The 21,100-nt window shown below is 41.1% G+C and overlaps 1 protein-coding gene across 1 annotated transcript in view; it reads right to left on the reverse strand.

The window, feature by feature from the left end:
* Positions 1 to 19,595, reverse strand: part of KLHL14 (kelch like family member 14) — a 100,132-nt gene extending 80,537 nt beyond the window's left edge. The window contains exons 1-2 of the mRNA XM_054461365.2: positions 19,339 to 19,595; positions 16,345 to 17,337 (exon numbers count right to left, since the gene is read on the reverse strand). Coding sequence (XP_054317340.1) covers positions 16,345 to 17,294 — 950 coding nt within the window. The 5' untranslated portion in view covers positions 17,295 to 17,337; positions 19,339 to 19,595. The remainder of the gene's footprint in view (positions 1 to 16,344; positions 17,338 to 19,338) is intronic.
* Between the last annotated feature and the right edge of the window lie 1,505 nt (positions 19,596 to 21,100).

Consider the following 21,100-nt stretch of genomic DNA (forward strand, 5'->3'; position numbering starts at 1 on the left):
ACTTCTCATCCCGCCCCTGTGGCTCACATGGGTCCTCCACAATTCTTCCAGAATGTTACTGTGTCCTCTAGCATGCAGTTAGGGTAGTTGGCTTATGCTTTCGCCACATTCCTCTAGGCACCAAACTTGCAGACTGGCTGGTGATGGCAGAGGCAGATATAACAAAAAAGTCTTAAGACCTTTATCTGAATCCATGAAATGTAGCCCACCCCCACCACCCAAGGCTTAACTCATAAGCCCCAAGGATCAGGACGAGTTTATCTTTATATTATACATAGCACTTGACACTTCATTCTTGGCCCTTTGCTTCATGAGGGACAATGGCTTCCAGCCAAGTTTATACTCACTGCATTTCCCCCTCCTTCTCCACTTCCCAGATTAAAGCTTCCTTTAGTAACTAGGAGCAGTTGAATATCTTCTTTGCTTGATTACCTATATAATCCCTAATTCTAATACCTAGTACTTAGCACCTTTCTTCTGAAGAGCATAAATTGCAATGGAAATAGCATCTCATTAATCCTCCCCACATCCCTGTGAGGAAGTTGCGTGGCAAGCATTAGCTTTCGGACTAATCCTCCTGCCTGCAAGTGGGATGTAGGGTCCTGCTGCTCTCTAGCACAGATGCTTGCTACTGAGCAAGCTGGTGGGGACAACCAATATGTGTGTGACAGGAGAAAGCGCTTCTCTTTGTTCAAGAGAGATGCAGTTCTGTGCAGCCTGTCACAGTGGAGCCATTCAAGCTCTGTATAGCCTAGTGACGAAAGGAGATAAAGCATCACTCTCAGGCTAGTGATGGACTCGTAAGTAATGCCTGCATTTAAACTCCTAATAAAGCCCAATTATTAGACTATGCTGCCTCCTGAGAGCCAATGTCATTACTGAGACTTTGTCCTGTCTTTTTCTTTCTCCCTCCCATCTGGCTGGCTTTTGGAAGAGATAAGAGTGATTTTTTGACCTAAGGAAACTTTGGCACCTGCTGCAGAAGAAAAAGTGCAGAAAGACACCAAGGTCACAAAATAATAATGAAAATTCAAGTTCAGAAGGATGCAACATCTTTCCACTAAAATTATGTATCTGAGAGAGTGAGACATAATGGTAGAAATGAATATTTTGACAGCAACCTGACATTGTAAAGAAAGGAGTTCAGCCATTCAAGATGATGCTGAGAGGGACAACAGCCTCCCGATCTAAAGTCCAATTTCATTCATTACTCTAACTCCAGGGAGAGGTTCCTTGTGGGGAAACTGTGAGGCTCTTTTGGAGGAACTGGAGCCAGCCTCCTGCCAACCAGGCTGTTTCCAGTTGGAGAGTCACTGCAGGAGTGGCCATGCAGGGAGATAGTCAGAAAAGTTAGTAACAAGATAGATTTCTCCAGGCTTCTCCCGGAATATTCATCGTAACAAGTAAGTGTCCATTTTCAAGAAGGGAGTTTCAGCGGATTCCTTCTAAAAGGACTCAACATTTATTTTTAGGGTAAGAAAAATGCTATGAAATCATCCTGGGGTAAAGATAAAGAAGAAGATTATCCTTATTTTTGGGTAGATCTGCAGCAAGGGAGGGAGGCAGGCCCTGGCGGGTATGTGTGCTGAGGAGACAATGAGGTGTGGCTTGTGGAATCCTGCTTAGGGACACCCTGCTGCTGTGGGTGAAATGGAATCTCTTATCTTCCTCTGCTTTTCCTCTCCCTCCTTGTAGGGAGCCAGTTCTTTCTGTTCTTTGCTGTATCACCAACCCTCGAGGGACTATGGTGCCACAATGAACCCTAGTTCTCCGTGGTGTCTAGGAAGCCCTCCAAGGTCATCCCCTACTGGAAAGGGCATTCACAGAAGCCTCTGAGACCCACCCAATCAGCTAATCTGGAGCAATATTCTTTTCATTATCAGATCTTTGACATGCAGCAACAAATTATTCTGAAAAGTTTACCATATTCTCTGAGGCTGAATTGTGGATGCTATACTGTGTGGCTTGAATTATTCTCTAGTGCAAATTCTCTAGTGTGGTAGGGACCCAAATTTCATCTCTAGGAAATAAATCCCCTAGAATTTGGTAATTACAGCAACTTTCCCTATGACTCATTTCCCTTTTTCTCATATCAATTAATGAAATTTCTTTTAATTTTGCAAAAATTTTTCCCTATCTTTTAAGAAATCACTATCAGTATTTTCTCCTATCTTTTATAGACATGTAGCAAATTCAAAAAACAGAAGCAATTATTTGTTTAGTTCCATGATTTTCAAAATGTGGTCCAAAATCTACTGGTAGCAAAACTACCTATGATGCTTGCTAAACATGCAGGTTCTTGGGACCTCCTTTCAGATCAATTCATTTAGAATCTCTGGGGTGGAGCTATGGAAGATTTATTTTGTTAAAAACTCTATGGTTGATTCTTTAAAAAGCTACTGGTCTAGGCAAGATCTTCTGGAATTGAGGAAAAAGGATCTGAATTTTTTTTTCTCTACTAGCTTTACATTACTGGAAGAGCTATTTATACACTGCTGACTTGGATAACTGTTCAACTGCCTAGATAACTTTGCTTGTATGGATCTAGTTGAAAAGCAATATTTCAGTTAATTTCCCTGTTTTCTAATTTTGTGTCTTAAACTTGGCTTTGTTATGGACTAAACTGTGTTCCCTCCAAATTCATGTGTTGAGGCCCTAACCCCGAAAGTGACTATATTTGGAGATAGAGCTTTTAAGGAGGTAATTAAGGTTAAATGAGGTCATAAGGGTGAGGCCCTGATCCAATATGACTGGTGTCCTTATAAGAAGAGGAAGAAACACCAGATCTTTCTCTGCATGTAAGCACAGAGAAAAGGCCATATGGGGATACAGCAGGAAGGCAGCTGTCTACAAACCAGGAAGAGAGGCTCCGCAGAAATCAACCCTGCTGGCACCTTGGTCTTGAACTTCCAACCACCAGAAATTGGAGACAATAAATTTTTGTTAAGGCACTTGGAGACTTTAGGGTTTAGAGATTCCTTCACACACACACACACACACACACACACACACACACATGCAAATGTGAAACACTTTCCAAAAAAACCTTTCTAAGGTGAGATTATTCCTTCTCTTAATAGGTCAAAAGAATGACTGTTTCCTGGAAGTTGGACTGTCAGTTTGATTAAACTGATGGAAGGCTTGAGGGGCTCTTTCCTGCACAAGAGGTGTCCCTTTTCCTGGGATAGATTTTTACCTAGACTACTTGCTGTTCGTTTCATTTGCTGCTCCTTAACCCTGGAAAAATCCCAAATCTTGAATTTATTTAAGTGCCTCAAGGGTGGTGTTTAAATATTTCAGTTTTGCATTGCATGTCTATTTTCTCTTTTCAATTTTGAATACAAGAATGCCAACTGAAGTTTGTCAGGATTCTAGGTGTTCTGAAGTGACTGTCTAGAATTAGATACCTTCTCTACATGACTAGAACTTCTGCCAAGAGAAGAAGATATCTTCTAAAGACAAAAACATGTGACTAATTTCTAGAGGTTTTCTGCATTCTTGGGATTTGTTGAAAATGCATTCTAAAACCTGCGAAATTATCACATACTTTTGATAATACCTTGTCTCCCTGAAATATAAAGAAACCCACACTATGATCCCTACCATCTTGCACTCAGAGCTGTCATAGTGGCTCAGTCTTCTTTCTTATGTATCAAAGATGTAAATCTTTTCAGAGAAAGCAAGAATTTGATTGTTCATGAAGATACATAATCAAAATAGAAATTGTTCTATCCAGCAGCATAAACATTAAGCCCAAGAAACAATTTGTTGGCCAGTCTTCCATATCCACACACTAGAAGCGACAATGAAGTAACAGTACCCAACTTACTAAGAGTAGTAAAAGTAATTTCTCTTCAAGAGTAGCAGTAGCAGCAGTTTTTGTCCCTAAGGAAAACTGCCAGGAGACTGTAGCAAAGGAAAGATGAAACTGGATAAGTTATTCTCATGATAAATTTAGCTTTTCCGTGTCGGAATCCACTTGGTGATATGTGTGGTGAAGCCCTCCATCGAATCTCAGCCATGACTGAAAATCCCGTGCTTTGCTGTTTCCTGCTGATCCCCACAAGGAACGTTTTAAACTGAGAGCTGCTGTTTTTTTGTTTTGTTTTCTTTTGACATGCAGTACTTCTTCTTCTATAGTGCTTCTTATCAGTTATCATGTCTTGGAAGTCAAAACAATTTCACCTTATTTTCTAAAATAATTATTGTATTAACATTGCTTGAAAAAAATATTTCTTATGTGTCTTTAAGAAAATTTAAGTAAATAACTCGAGTAATGAAAATATTTTCCTTGAAATGAAAGATTTGCTTATCCAAGTCCAGAATATCATTTAAGAAATATGATGCCCAAGTCAACAAAGCTAAAATGATCACATGAAGAGGAAAAAAAAATACCAAAATCAATCACAGATATTTTTCTCTGCCACACCAAATACCAGGATTTTTAATAACAGTCATAAGTGTCATATAAAAGCATCTAGAGAATTTTGCACTGTACATCTGCATGTATTTTCTTTTCGTTTTTGCAAATAGTATAACCTATTCCTGCAGAAGGTAGCCCCAGCTGTGATCTAGGTATCATAAGAAGTCCTACGATGCTTACAGGATATTTATAACTTAATCATAAACAGACACATAGCACAAGTAAAAAAAATGGCCAAAGAATTTGAATAGACATCTCTCTCTCTCTCTCTTTTGTATTTTTTTTGTTTTTTGTTTTTTTGTTTTTAGAGATGGTGTCTCGCTCTATTGCCCAGGCTGGAGTGCAGTGGACCGATCATAGCTCACTGCAGCCTCAAACTCCTGGGTTCAAGCAGTTTTCCTGCCTAAGCCTCTGAGTATCTGGAACTATAAGCATGCACCACCAGGCCCAGAGACATTTTTCAAAATAGATATGCAAGTGGCCAATAAGCACATGAAAAGATGCTCAACATGACTAGCCATTAGGGGAATGCAAACCACCATGAGATACTACTTCACATCTATTAAGATGGTTATAATGAAAAAGACAGATGAGTATTGGTGAAGATGTGGAGCAACTGGAACTGTCATAAACTGCTGGTGTGAATGTAAAATGGTGCAGCTGCTTTGAAAAGCCATCTGGCAGTTCCTCAAAAGGTTAAATATTTGTTTAATATTAACTGAATTAACATATGAGGCAGCATTCCCACTCCTAGGTATATGCATACCCAAGAGAAATGAAAACATATGCCCATACAAAAACTTGTATAGGAATGCTCAGGGCAGCATTATTCATAATAGCAAAGAGTGGAAACAACTCACACGTTATGGATAAACAACAAAATGTAGTTTATCTGTACAATGGAATATTATTCAGCCATAAAAATAAATGAATTACTATTACCTGTGACAACATAGATGAACCTTGCAAATACACTACATGAAAGAAGCCAATCAAAAAAACCCACATATTATATGATTCTATTTATATGAAATGTCCAGAATAGGCAAATCTCTGGTGACAGAAAGTAGATTAGTGGTTACCTAGGGCTGAAAGTGGGGCGGATGATGGTGGTGGTGAGGGAATGATTGGTGATTGCTAACAGATATGGGTTTTTGGGGGAGGAAATGATTAAAATGTTCTAAAATTGTGGTGATGGCCACACAACTCTGTGAATATACTGAAAACCATTGAATTATATTCTTTAAATGGGTGAATTGTATAGTATATTAATTACATCTCAATAAAGCTGCTCAATGTGAATCTACCATGGGTTTTCTAAATTTTCTGATTGCATGAATAGATCAAAAGGATGGAATAAAATTCCAGGATTGGCTTGGGATCTATATATCACTCAAAGGTGGATAAAATGAACATGAACTTAAAATGATGACTAAAATGGATAATGCTTCAGCAGAAGCATAATCATTATCAGAATAGTGTCAGTACTCACGTTGTGGAAATCCAACTCTAAACATTTTGTATGGAAGTGGAAGTCCTAACAAGTGAAAAGAAAGGCAAGTATATATAAATGGAACTATTCCTATAAGAATCCAAGCTATCAATCATTGAATATGTATAGCCAGGCACTATACTAAGTGATGTACATACACTATTATTAGAATTGCTCTAATGAAGTGGGTATTATGATGTGCATTTTATAGGTAAGGCATCTGAAAATTGGTTAAGTAAATTACCCAAGGAGAAGCAGCTTGTAAGTAGTAGAGGTGAGATTTAAACTAGCATTTGTCTAACTTTCAGGTCTTAATTACTACACAATACAGCTGTTTAAGATATCTGCATTATAACCTTGTCTCTCTCTTTCTCTCTCGTCATTTTGGAGTGAATGCTTATGAAACCTTAGGAGAGGGAGATTACAGGAATTGCCACTGACAATGGTGGTACAGTTGCTATAGTAACCAATCCACCAAATTCATCTGTGCTACTGGGCACACACTTCTGCCTCTGTAATACACCCATACTGACTGGGATCTCTCACTGTATCAGTGAACTCCTGTTAATGCACATGAAATAGAAAATGGTGAGGGCCTAGTGTACACCTGATAGCATTAAAGTGTTTCCTTCAAAGTTTCCCTCTCTGACTCACAGGTTTACATTCCCTTTTTTAATCCCATCGTTTTGCACAGGATGCTCTGATGTGGTTGGTTTTGAGGGGTGATCAAAATCAGAGCCAAACAGCCATCTGTTGTTTTGTTTTAAGAAGTATTTACAAATATGACTCTTTTCTTTTTGGTGACAAATTGACCCTCCAGCCTAATAATTCCTCACTTAGCACCAGATTGTGAACTGTGGACCATCCCATCCTGACCCTGACATTCAAAATAGACCTTTATCTGATAAAAAACACATCTCGTGGGGTGGGGGGAGGTGGGAGGGATAGCATTAGGAGATATACCTAATGCTAAATGACGAGTTAATGGGTGCAGCACACCAGCATGGCACATGTATACATATGTAACTAACCTGCACATTGTGCACACGTACCCTAAAACTTAAAGTATAATAATAAAAAATAAAAAAAAACAACAACAAAAACACACATCTCAGAAATCACTCTATAGAAAATTTGAAGGTAGCACCCAACAATATGTGATTGGACTATGTACACACACAAAGACACACACACACGCACATCCATCTTTCCATATTTTTCAACAATGCCTCTACATTTTCAAGGACTTTTCTCAGATATTGCTTTCTTTCTTCCTCCTCCTCTCCATTTCCCTGGCCTCGTCTGTCTTCAGAGGCACCTGAAGGCACATAAGGCAGGGAAGTGAAACCGACTGTAATTCTTCAGTTCACTTCTCTGCAGCCTCCAGTGAGCCAGTCTCCATACGGTGGCCCAGCTGAGCTCTGAGGAAGTTCAGAGTCCCCACACAGGTGCAATTTACCAACCCCCTCACAGGCGCTCTGGGAGCAAAGAAGCCAGACATATGCATGTGAAAGGCTTTGGGAGCAGCAGAAAAGAAAGTCTCTAAGCTTAAGTTTATGAGATTAAAAAGAAGAGGAACTCTCTTCTATGAAAGGAAGAAATGAAAGACATTTATAACTCAACCGGCCATCATTTTCCTTTTGAAGAATGAAATATAAATTGCTGAGAGCTGTCGAAAATTCTAATGTTCCCACTTCCTTCTGATGCCCTTGGTTTCACCTTTGGTTCCCTCCAACTTCATTCCTCTGGTGTTAACAGTCTCTGACTATTTCTGTGCTATCAGTGATATCATGAATATGTCCTAGTGATTTTTTGATAGGCAAAAGTGCATTCAGGTAAATTTTGCTAAATATGTCTTTTAAAATTAATAATATACAAACTTAAAACAGCATTTTATGTTTAGTTTTTCTACAATCTCAGCTGATCTTTCTACAAATGCTGGTAAGTATTTAGAACTATAATTATTAACCCATTTTACTGCTGCAGGACTCGGCTAACGTGGAGCCAGGCCACTCATTTAGGTTTATGATTTCAAAGGCAGCAGTGTTTCCACAATAGTATTACTTCTTTTTTCAGTTCAACTGAAAAACATGCTGATTTTTTCATTTTAAAATGTATGTAGTAAATAATCCTTAGCAGGGCCTACAACTTCCTGTATGATTTGGACAACCCCTCTTGCCACAAATGTAGCCACACAACCTTTTTTTTTTTTAGTTCCTGGAAGGTGCCAAGCTCTTTTCTGCCCAGGAGTTTTGCAGGTGGTCTTCTCTCAGCTTTGCCTCTCCAATTGCATATTTTGCCATCTCCCCAGGCCCATTACTTAGAATGGCTCATCTTTCAAGGCTCATCTTATACCTTTGCTGCAGAGAAAGTCTTCTCCAGTCACTCGGATAAGGTTACAGCTGTCTGTTATAAGGGTGTCCCAGCCCATGACACTTTTCTCTTGTAGGTTATGTATTGCCAGTGTGATTATTTTGTGTTACTATTTACTCTTTCTCTTTTTACTGTAAATTGCATGCAGTCAGAAATGTGTCTGTCTTGTTCAACTCTATATCTCAGAACTTAGCTCAGAGCTTGATGTACCATATATGTTCAATACAAATGTGGGGGATATTCCATAGCACAACTTCTGATTAGTAGTAAATTGCAATGCATCACTCCAAGTTTCCACTATCAGTGTGACGCAGTCATGGGCCCGCATTTAGAAAGCTGTCAGAGGTCCTGAAGTTCTCCTTGCTTCTCAGGTCTTTTGCCAGGTCAGACTACATGGGAATTAAGATGATTTTGCAACGAATGCAGTTATATGTTTATCTCCTTATATTCACATAATGGGTTGTCCCCTTTGAACTCGGACACTTCTGAAACTACTGCATTACCTAGCACAACAATGGGTTTAAAAAAAAAACAAAAAAAAATCTTATTAACTCAGATTACATATACATAGTTATTGAACCGAACGGAATTATAGGCGGTAAGGTACCATGATGGACATTTTTTTCTTGTGAAAATATTTTCTTTCTTTTGAGGACTGACTTTTTTTTTCTTTTTAATGGAACTCTGTCTATAACTCTAAATTATATAAGGTTGGGTAAGCCGTGATTTAAATGTTTCTTGATTTGTACTTATCTTGATTTGTAAATGTTGAACACCTAATTTCCAGTCTTTAGAAATTTCTTGCCCATCTTCTTTTTCTTTCTTTTTCAGATAGTTCACATTCTTAGTAAGTTGTTTGATACCCCTTATTTCCTTGCATTTTTATTACTTCTTGTTTTTCTTCTTTTTCTCATTACCCTATAATTTATTTTCTCTTTTTATGGTAGGCATTCCATAGTACCTTTCTGCTTTACTTCTAATGTTGCAAATAGTTCTAATCCTGTTTGCATTATTATTTGTGAATAGATAAACCTCTCTGGTATTTACAGTAAAATGAGCACACTCATTGTATCATCTATATTACAACAGATAGCCTTTCTCTGGTTAAGTCATCCTCCTACCCATATCAAAATAGTGGTTTTTTTTTGTTTTAATTTAAAGAAATCATCATTAGTAATGCCTGTATTGTGAATTATCTTGGAAATCAATGGAAAGGACATGGAAAATGAACATATTTTCTGAATTCTAAATGAATGAGAGAAGACAAACATTTATGATCTAACAATTGTTAAAATGATTTTCTTGAAACAAAATATAAACAGAATAAATTTTCAGTTAGAGAGGTCTTATTTTATGTTATTAAAATATACAGGTATTTTTATAATTCCAACTTCTACCTGGTTATTTAATCACCTGAAAGTATCACCAACATGAATAGTGTTTTACTATCACAAAAACAAATCTGACACCCCTCTAGTACTTCAGTGCACAGAAATCCTGGGAAACCAACTTTTGGTTCAAATTCAAGCTTCAAGGTTTTGGGTTTTTTTTCATAGTTAAACAGAAAGTTCTTATTTTTCTTTCTTTTCTTTATTTAAAGTGCATTGGCTAATTCTATTTTTAGTAAGTCAATATTATAGTGCCAAATCTCAGCAACTTATTATTTAGCCCCTTAATTCAGAACTAATAATTAAGTGCTGTAGACCAGAAGGATAGAATTCTGGCTTTCTAATGTCTTTCCCTCATTCTTCATTGGTTGAGTGACCTGAAGAAGAGTTAGATGGCAGGAACTTTTAATGACTTTTGTGGTGTGGTAAAACAGAAGTGGAAGGTGTAGATAAGAATTTGTCTTTTGTAAATGCCACATCGCCAATATACACTCATAATGGCAGGGTTATTTCCCTGGTGATAAGGACCTCTGACTCAACACTATTCAGATAATTGGGTAAATTACTTATCTTCTCTGAGTCCCAGTTTTCTCATCTTTAAAAAGGCTGAAAGGGTGCTGTAAAGATTAGAAACACTGTAAGTGATAAGTCAAGCTTGTGGTAATTGCTCAGTCAGTGATAGCTACTATTATTATTGGCCAACAACAGGTTGTGTGTATGTTTGCATGTGTGTAATCATCTTTAAAATTACCTATATTTTTATTGCACATTAGCTTTGTTGATTCACACTATACTGCACCAACCTTAAGTGTCTATCTCACTTATATTTAAGACCAATAGCAATTTATAACGAACTCACATTTTTGGATCAAGGTCAGGCACTTGAGTTAAGTGCTTTGGTTACAAATATTCAGAGAAGTCACTGTCTATTGGGGTCTGAGACAGATGCATAAGACAAACCTACAATGGGGTAAGTATTCCTCCAGAGGTTGTTCACTTTGCAGAAGGCAGGCAGGATCTATACTCAATCCAGTTGATCCACTCATAAGTCAGGAATCCTGATAACACATGCCCTTTGATCAAAGCAGCTGGAGATACAGATTGACACTTAGAAAAATAATTGTTCACATGTTCATTTAGTTTAGATTAGGTTGCTGAATATGTGCCCGTTAATCTCAGAAAAATAGTGTGTTAAATATACTCGCCTACTTTGATTTCCTACTCGAAATGATTAAAATATCATATAAACAATATTTAAGCCTCTTCTGAATAATGATGACCATTCTACATTAGGAGGTTTTATATCCAGTATGCTTGAAAAAATGAGAAACTCATCCATTGTTTTAATTAATCACTATTTAGCTTCCGAGGATCACTATTCAAATCCTTAAGTCATATTCTGGAAAAATTAACTTCTAACTTAGCACGGTAGAATTATTTAGACTTGAGTTCTTTCCAAATGGAAGGATGAAGACTAATGGGGATTTTTTCCACTAGAATAAGGGTAAATTGTTTTTGTCCATTTTCTTCACTGATATATCCCAAGTGCCTAGTACATGGGCTGGCAAACCGTGGCTCACAGTATAAATCCAGTCCACGTCCTATTTTTATATTTTTGTATAGCCTGAAAACTAAGAATGTCTTTTATGTTTTTAAGTGGTTGAAAAAATTAAAAGAATAATATTTCATGATGTGAAAATTACATGAAATTTCAGTGCCCACAAATGCAGTTTTACTGTAACACAGCAATGCCCATTCATTTATGTACTGTCAGTTGCGTTTTTGCACTACAGGTGAAGAGTAGTGTAGTTGCAACAGAGACCTTGTGACCCCAAAGCCAAAAATAAACACTGTGTTGCTTTTTATAGAAAAAAAATTGCTAACCCCTGGCCTGGAAAAACAACTTTCCTAATTTTTTTTTAAGTCAGATACATTAATATTTAACCCTCACAAGTTTCTTTTTAAAAGAAAAGTCTTAAGTGTACATATAGCTCTTCAGTCAATTACTAGATTTCAGCCAGGCTAGCATTTGGGGAGTGACAGTAAAAAACAGCACACTGTGAATGACAACACAGACTTGCCACACACTGCCTGGGTTCAGCTGTGCAATTATGGAGCAATGCTTAACTTCTCTGTGCATCAGTTTTGTATCTATATGAGGCTAATGATAGGACCCATACCTTGGGCTGTTATGAGAATTCGATTAAGTAATGTTTGTGAAGTGCATCAACATCACCTGTTACACAGTAGCAGTTGTAAATAAGGTAACACATTTTTTACTGTTTTTTAAGTTAAGAAAATTGGGATACTTAGAATTAGCTAAGGTAATGAGTGAACCTCATGTTCATAAAAATGGTAAAAATACAAGCATGAATTAAAACTGGAAAATGTCCACTTTTAACAGTAAGTCCTCTATTTCAATACACTGCATTAGTATCCTTTTAAATTGCCTTCTGATTGTAGGATGTAACTATTTGACTCCCATACCGGTTGATGTAATTTTGTAATCAATGGTCCTGTTTCAGATAATAAACAAATTGTATTCTGAATGGTTGAATAATTTCTGATACAAAATTTAACTACCTAACAATTTTTAATCTGGGGGCATCAAATTGATAGAAACGGAAGTAACAATTTAGAGAATGCATGGATACAAGATTAGTTTGCTTTGTTAAGGTTATTACTCAGTTCTTAGAAAGAGAACCAACAGAAAATATTGTCCTACATTTAATGAAACACTTTCTAAGCACCAAAGCCAAGAATCAAAACTGTATATTAGGAAATGTAATGGCATTTTAATTATTGCAAGTCATTTTAGCAGATAGATAATTAGTACCCTTGATGTTTAAATAGATTTTTACATTAATTTATGAGAAATCTATAAATAGACTATGTTTTGTAGTAAATGAAATCTTAGGTAGTCTCCTGTTGTTTATAAAATATAATTTCTTTAAAACTACACTTTGATATGGAACCCTACACGGGACGTAATAGCTAGTTGTTAAATGTTTAAAAAATATGATTACTTTCATGAATGTATTTCTATTACAGGTGTTTTCTTGGAGAAGGTTCAGTAAACTTTTGTTATGTGCAATAGTAATGCAGATTAATGTATTGATGAAGTACAACATTGAACCTTTCTTATTTCATAATCTTAATTCATTCAACTTTTAATAAGCATGTATTTGTTACACTGTGTGAGATGCAATGAAAATGTAAAACGTTAGTTAATTTTATCCAGTTAATTAATATCTAGTCCAATTTGATTTATTTGGGATAATTGCTAAATTATACATTAAAATTTCAAACTGCAAATAAAAAGAAACTATTTGGGTTACTTAAGCTAAATTTAGACTATGTCTTCTGTTATTTACATTTAATGTACTAAACACTGCATATCATGTCACTTTGTGAAACTAAATTTTCATGCTTTAGATGATGTTAATATCGACTTGTAGAAAGATTAAATCAAGCTGATTTAATCTATCCATCACCTCACCTCTTTATCATTTTTTTGTGTTGAGAATGTTTCAAATCTACTATTTTAGCAATTTTGAAATATATAATACTTTTTTACTAACTGTGGTCATGTTGCTGGTGCAATAGATCACTAAAACTTATTCTTCCTGTCTAACTGAAACTTTAGATCCTTTGTCAAGTCCTGTCATCTTAAATTACTTATGTGTGTTTTTGAATACAGAGTGACAAGTTTCTTATTTTACTTATTGTCCTTATGTTAAGTTTGGTAAAATGGAATATGAATTTGAGTGCAACTGGTATACTAAGAAAAACCAAGCAACAGGAGGGAACATTTTATATTAATTTGAGTATTTGTATAAAGTTTTTATACTTGGGTTCCTTTACTTTTCTAGACTTAATAAAAATTCAAAATTAATAATCTTTAAAATGCTTAAATTATGATTATATTAATATCTCTACTTTCTATAGATAATATACTCTTAAACAAGTAAATTCTCTTTTGAAGTTATTTATTTGCTTATACTTTGTACTTATTCCAAAAGACTGGTCAATTTTACATTTTCATCTCCCTCTCTGAATTTAAGAAACTCTTTTATATTTAGAGTTTAAAAACTACAGGTGGATAAAAAGTAATAAATACAAGGTCCTTCTATTCAATTGTCTTCAATGAAAGTGATGTAATCTCAAAAACAATTGGTTAACACATTTATCCCCCTGTTAAATGACACATAAGGCTAAGGGAACATTTTTATATTACACTGATGCTATAATAAATGGGCTGATTTAATATTGTTGGTTGCAACTTACAGCATTTCTGTCTACTTTAAAGTTAGGAACTTCATGGTTATTTTGGCATTCTTCCTATGAATTAAAATTAAAATAATGTAATTAGTCTGTAAAATTCAAAATGCTACATTTACTAATAAAGGAATAAAACCTAAATTATATTATTTTGAGGTCAATGATAGGTTCGAATGAACTATTTGCTTTTCTGTATCTTTCTCTTTTAAAAGAAAATACAGTTTTCTTTCTACTGCAGAAGTATCAGATTCTTGCAGCATCCATGACACTTGTAAGCATTCAGTGGTCAGACACCACTACATATCCTTCAAATGATGTGGCCCAGTGAAGCTGGAAGGTGTCGTCACGGAGCCAGGCAGCCTGGTATCTCAGCCATCCACCAGGACAGAGCCAGCAGGCACTAGCTGGTGTGCTGGATCTTGACTAAAGTGGGAAATGGATTTTGCATTTTGAAAGTCAACTCTTCTAACACTGAATCTGAGGACATACCTGTTAGATAAAAGTGCATTGAGGGCTTCAGAAATTATTTACTGGATCAAATTTGTAAAGCTCCTCTGCCAAAATTACTCTTAGAATAAGTTAAATCTTAATTTTATTATTCCTCTGGGTTTCTGAATTTATACCGTGTTATACATATTTTTAAAAGTATGAGTAAATGTATGTTCAGAACTATAACTGTGTTGTCTGAATTATTGACTATGTATGATATATGCTAAATGAAGTATACTCGTAGGTCATTTAAAAGTGATAAAAATTTAAATGACAGAATATTAATCACCAAGGCCCATCGGCCATCACCCTGAGTTTGCCATTTGGATCTTCAGACAAACGAAAAATTCCAATAAAATAAAAATACGTTTCATGTTTTTTTCCTCATTGGCCTCTTGTGCTCACTGTTAAAAGCACACGGGGATTTGGATTCTGGTTTCTTCTATTGTCCTATTATCATCTTTTGACAACACGATTCATTAACTCATCTCCCACGGATGTTAGAAAAATGAATTTACAGGGTTTTGTTACAAGTTCAAGATTTCTCATGCCTCCTGTTGGCCTCTCCTTTAGAGCTGCCTAAAAAAGTGTAGAGAATATCTTCCATTTCTTTAAACTTTAGTTACCTAGGTCTGGTGGAAACATAATGAAACACACACACACACACACACACACACACACACACACCCCATTTAATTCTATAAGGCTACACAAGGTGGGCCCCATCCTTTAGATATCATTCTGATTGAGAAAATGCCCTGCTAGATTTTCAAACCATGTACTTTGCTACACTTTGTAACACTTTGGTGGTTAGGCTGGAGTAGCCTGGCATCTGGAATCATGATGTTTTATCATGAGAAACTGAGAGGATACTGTTTCTCTTTTCTAAAAAGAGAAAGAAACCCTTTGCTAGGGCTCATTAAAAATGGTTTTAAAATTGGAGCCAATAAAACACTATTGTCAATTCCTACAGCCTTTTTATCTCAGCAGCATTTTTAAAAGGCATCATTTCTCTCTCCCCTGAAATCCTACTTGCAACACACACAGCCACATTTCTAACTAGCAACAACAGAAGCAGCAACAACTCTCCAACTTCTTTGTCACTGGTGAGCAGGCACACAGACCAACTGGAGCTGGAAGCCTCTCCACTCCCCCATTCCAATTTTCAACTGCACTCTTCTCAGAAATGGGAGTTGCTAGGCAAGATTCACCCCATCACCCTGAAATCTCTTGTTTTACTCTCCTTTAAAAGTGAAAAGGAAAGGCTTTCCACAACATAGAAAAGTTTGCCTGGGCACATGATACCAGCATCTGCAATAGTGACCCTAATAGACAAAGCATCTTGGAGCTCTGACATCGACAGGGAGCAGATCCCAGTCATGAAGAAACAACTTGAGTGTGTGACAGCAAGACCATGAAAGCCTTCCTTTGCAAGCATCGCCTGGGCTCTTCTGCTCACCCAAGGCAGAACTGAGGAGCGGTGGGGTGGGCATTCCTCACCACAGGATCTTTTTCTTGAGCAAGCCCATCTTAAGATTTGTAGGGAGAGCTGGCTTAGAGAGACTTCCAAAGCTACACTTCTAACTGTCCTGGCCTTTGGCCCCACCTGCCTGTCAATTTCAGTCTGAGTCCACAATTCCCATGGTTATTGCTCTGGGGATATCTAGAACCTCGGCTTTGGAGCGCTCAGGGATGCTGTTAGGCCAATTCCCTATTGACCTTTCAGGGACTCTGAAATCAACTTTCCCCACACACTCTGAATTGTTTGCGTTTGTTTTCATCCTGCCAGAGCCACCCGCCCAGCCCACCCATCTCTCCTCTCCTCCCTGCCCCCTCCCCTCCCTACGGCCTCTCTGGCTCTACCCCCCCTCCCCCGCCTCCTCTTTGTTGTCTCCTACCTGCTGGCCAGGCTCTGCCTGCAGTGCTGCCTGAAGGGCATCAGGTGGTAGTTCATGGCGTCCAGCAGCAGCTTCTGGCAGACCGGGTCGGTTCGCATGAAATCCACTGACTGGACCCGCTCCACCAGCTCCGGGGCCGGGATGAGGGCGAAGCGGAGGCGCTTCATGAGGTCAGGCGCATACTGCATGCGGGTCTCGCGGTCGTGCTCCAGCCACAGCACGGACATCTGGAAGAGCGCCAGCTCCGACTCCACGGGGGGCGGCAGCGAGTCCAGCAGGGCGCGCATCTCCTCGAAGTTGAGCAGCAGCACATCTTCCACCAGGTACTTGTTGGCCAGCTTCTTGGTCTCCTCCAGGCCGTGCAGCGCGGCGATCTTGCACACCTGCTTGTAGTTCTGCACCGAGATCTGGTCGTTGAGGAACTGCACGCAGAGCTTGGTGACCTGGGGGATGTGCAGGATCTTGCTGACCGACAGCACCTCCTCCACCGTGTCCAGGGACAGGGTCACGTTGGCCGTGTAGAGGTACTCGAGCACCAGGCGCAGCCCGATGGACGAACAGCCCTGCAGCACCAGGTTGTTGATGGCCCGGGGGCTGGTCAGCAGCTTGTCGTCGGGGGAGGAAGAAGGAGTCCCGGGCTCCTCCTGCGGCGGCGGCTGCTGCTGCTGTGACGGCTGCTGCTGCTGCGGAGGCTGCTGCTGGTCCTTGGGGGCCCCCAGGCCGTCCTGGCCGCCGACCCCTCCCCCGAGAGGGGGGTGGCTGGAGAAGAGCGATCGGAAGTACTGGGAGCAGGAGGCCAGCACGGCCTTGTGGCAGTGGAACTGCTGGCCCTGGGCCGTCAGGGTCACGTCGCAAAACAGCTGCTTCCTCCACAGCAGGTTGAGGCCGTGCAGCAGGTTGTCGCTGTGGCTGGGGTCGAAGGTGGAGGTCCTGTCCCCGGATCTGGACATGGCGAGCTGACTCGGCGCACCTGGCTTTAAACCCTCCTCCAACCTGGCAGACGGGGTGGGGGATGGGAGGGAGGGGAGCAGGGTGGTGGAGGGGGTGGGGTGTGGTCGGGGTGGGGAAGGGTGTGGAGGGGAGGGAAGGGCGAAGAACAAGAATCAAGGCTCAGCTTGGCTCCCTCCTGGCGCGCTCCGGACCCCGACCCTAGGAGGAAAGTCCGAAGACGCTGGATCCGTGAGCGCCACCAGAAGGGCCCTGTCTGGGGTCCCGGCGCCGGTTCTGCTCCCTGCGGCTTCTCTCGCCACTCCCACACACTTCGTCCCTCACTTTCCTAAAACCACCTCAGCTCGGCTGTTGGCAGCAACAGCGGTGGCAGCAGCGACGGCAAAGTGGCGGCTGAGGCCGAGGCACCTCGTGGGCTCGTGTCCATGCCGAGCCAGACGAAGGGAAAGGCCGGGAAGTGGGGAGCCAGGGGTGCCCTGAAAGCTCAGAGGCGACCGACGGCGAAGGTTCCAGGTCAACTTGTGCCGGAAGCTTTGCTTTTCGCAGTTGGCCCAGTTTGGGGGAGGGGGTAGGAACAGGGGCCCGACAAGCGCGTAGGGTGGGCGAATCTTAGCTCTCCAAAAGCTGGGACCCCTTTCGATTATCCATGCTGCCCCGAGAAACTCCTAGGCTAATAGTCTGAGGGAGGAGATAAAGCCCTTTCTTCTCCCGGGAAAGTGCAGCGGAGCGCGGTGAGGTCCCGCTCAGTGGACTCGGCAGAGGCGGGAGCTGTCCTTATCAATTCGAGCTCATTTCCCTCACCCTGGCCCTGCCCGCTTCCCTGCTTCGCAAACTGTTGGCTTCCCCGTCACCACTCAGTTTGGCTAATTTTCCAGAGATGCCTTTAAACCTGGCAGGGGAATCCTTCCACCACCGCCACCCTCACCCGGTGGCCCCCTCTCCCCCATCTCGCTCATTTCAAAGCGCGGAAGTTCAGGCATCTATCTCCCCTTCCAGTGCGGGGCGGCACCGAGGACCCCGGGGGAGGAAGTGGGGCTGCGAGGACGCGTTTGGAGGGGGAGCCGGGAGGCCTGGAGGCCGGGAGGGATTCGTGTGCACGGTTTTCCCTCCCGGGCACCAGGCGCAGTCTCTTTAACTCCAGTAACTATAAGAAGTTCAAGTTAGAAGGCAGGTGTTGGGGGAGGGGTGGGGGCTGTCGAACGAGCGGCGGGGCGGGGGAGCAGTGGGGTGCGGGGTCTCCGCGCCCCACCCAGCATCGTCGCCGGCAGCCGCAGCTCCCTTCTGACCCCCTCGGTAGAGCCCCCAGCGGCCCCCCACTCGGGCACCCCCACTTCCCCGGCCCTGGAACTACTTCTGTAAAAAGTCTGAGCCGCCCGCATCTAGGCAGAGGAGGGCAGGGTGGGCGAGGCGAGGCGAAATCGATACGCCAGGTCCTTAACCTGTAATTGCACCTTCCAGGGCTGAACAGAAAGGGACCCTCTGCTTGCATCCCGCCCGCGCGCCCGACCGCCCGGGAGAGCCGCCGCCACCGCCGCCCGGCTCAGAGGGATCCCGCCGGACCTGCCCCTTCCACTGCGGCTCACTCTGCCCTGCCTGGCGCCGGTCCTGGATCGCCGGCTTCCTATTTATACCGGACTGGGCTCCTTTCGACTCACTTTACCATCCCGTTCCAGGTGGACCCTACCCTCCCTCGCGCTCCCTCCCCCGGCAGCACCCCCACGCCCGCCCCCAAAGCTCTGGCTTGCCTGAAACATCTTACAGAGTCTCCCTCCCTTTAAGAGGACCCGGTCATACCTCTCTCTAGCTCTCTCCGCTTCGTTGTCTCCCCCCCCATCTTTTCCTATTCCCCTTCTTTCTTGTTCTCCTCCCTTGCCTTTCCTCCTCATCTGCTTATTTCTCGCAATAGGAGTTTTTTCTTTATGAGCGTTTGCCATACAACTACCCCCACAACCCCTCTGAAAGACTCCCTTCCCGGCCCTTCCCCCTCTAACAACCCAAAAGACAGAACAAAATACACACAAGGCAGACACAAGGCCAGAAACTTACCTGCTCTCAACCAGCTGCAAAGTCAAGGCTCACTTAAGCTCCCCCCAAAAATCAATTGTCCTTCCTTTTTAAAGGTTTGCTCTCTCCTTGGGAGGGGGAAAACACCTTCTGGTTCCCAACTCCAGGCAGTCACTCTTTACAATTTATTTTGTCGTACATCATTTGATCACCATGAATTAGCAACAGCAAGAAAATGTAGGAGAGGGAGAAAAGAGAGAAAGAGAGAGGGAGAGAGAGGGAGAGAGAGAGGGAGCAGAGCTTTCTGCAAGAGAAGAAGAAGAAAAAATGTACGTGTGACAAATTATGCTACCAAGAAACAACACATCATTATCCTTGGGCCTGGGGCTCAGTGAGTCGTAACGAGAGTAATAGGAAATCCACGGTTGGGGAGAGAAACGGTCGTGCTTGGCCAGTAGAGAGAGACCATACAGGGGGATGGATGCTGGAGAGACTCGCAAAATTATGGCTCAAGGCTATTGTAAAAATTGTCGAGCGTAAATGACTGCGATTTCAAACATCTTTGGAAGAAAGAAGGGGAAAAAGCGAGCCCCCCCTCCCTCCCTCTCCCTCTCTCTCCCTCTCTCTTCTCTCTCTCTATAAAGAACCGTCAAGTTTTAGTGCGCATTGCTAATTAGTCAATTTCTCTCTGCCTTCACAGGCTGGCGACTTCGCTGCTGAGCTGAAACTGCTAATTTCTGTGACCAGCTTTTTTCTTAGCTGTGATCTGGATGAATGAGTAGCTGTCTCACAGAGATGACAAAAATAAACTCTAATCCCCCCCAAAATTTCCACTACATCTTTCTCATGCATAGATTTATGATCTTCAAGCGCTCTGTGCAATATGCAAACTTTTTTTGTGTCTGTATATATGCTGTTGTTTCCAGATTTCACTACATTGGTATGCTGCTTTTCCCTTCCCCCCACAGCTCCCCCCACCCCCAGCACTATGAAATGCAGAAACAGTCTGATCTCAAAGTATGCTAAGATACCACTTTATTCTGTTCTGGTATTTGGGGTTTGGGTCTGTACTGGAAGACACTAGCCCTTCCCTAAAAGGTGAGTGGCTGAGGATACACACCGGGGTGGGGGGAGTAGAGCTGGTAGACAGAATAGAGGACAGCCCTTTGCTTTACATTTGCTTCCCATAAAGCACTATTCAAGGTTTATGATCTTATTTGAAAACATATTTTCTCTATCATTTTGTCTGGTTAAACAACTGCCTCTGAACTTCTCTGTCAGCTCTTCAACAGATAAGGGTGCAGAAGTCACATTTTTTTTCTTTTTTTTTTACTGAAAGATTATCATATTGTTGGATTTGTATTTCAATTAGGAGTCTTTGATTTGCAGGAGCTAGAATCAAGTGCTAGGAAACCCAGCCGCAATTTCACAAATGTAACCTTTCAACTTTAGAGCTCATCTGATATATAAGGGCAACCACATAGTGCTCACATTTTTGACCCTGCTTAGCATGCAAAAGGAACCCCAGCATGTTTCTGGAATTTTAGCTGTACCAGAGATTCATGTGCATTTTGGTAGAGGACATGTTCTCCAGACTTATCTCATGATGTATTGCACCCTTACATTTATAGCCCTGCATTTCGGTTGTCAATGGGGGTTGGAGGTGTCCAAGAAAGAAAGAAAGAAAAAAAAGAAGCAGAAAAAGGAATGTATGCCCTTGAGTAAAATGAACACGAAGAAAGCTGGACATGAACTAAATTGAGCTTTGTTTGCTATTAACTATATGACTATGATTCATTCTAAT

Source organism: Pongo pygmaeus, chromosome 17, assembly GCF_028885625.2.
Source record: "Pongo pygmaeus isolate AG05252 chromosome 17, NHGRI_mPonPyg2-v2.0_pri, whole genome shotgun sequence".
In the NCBI taxonomy this organism is placed as follows: Eukaryota; Metazoa; Chordata; class Mammalia; order Primates; family Hominidae; genus Pongo; species Pongo pygmaeus.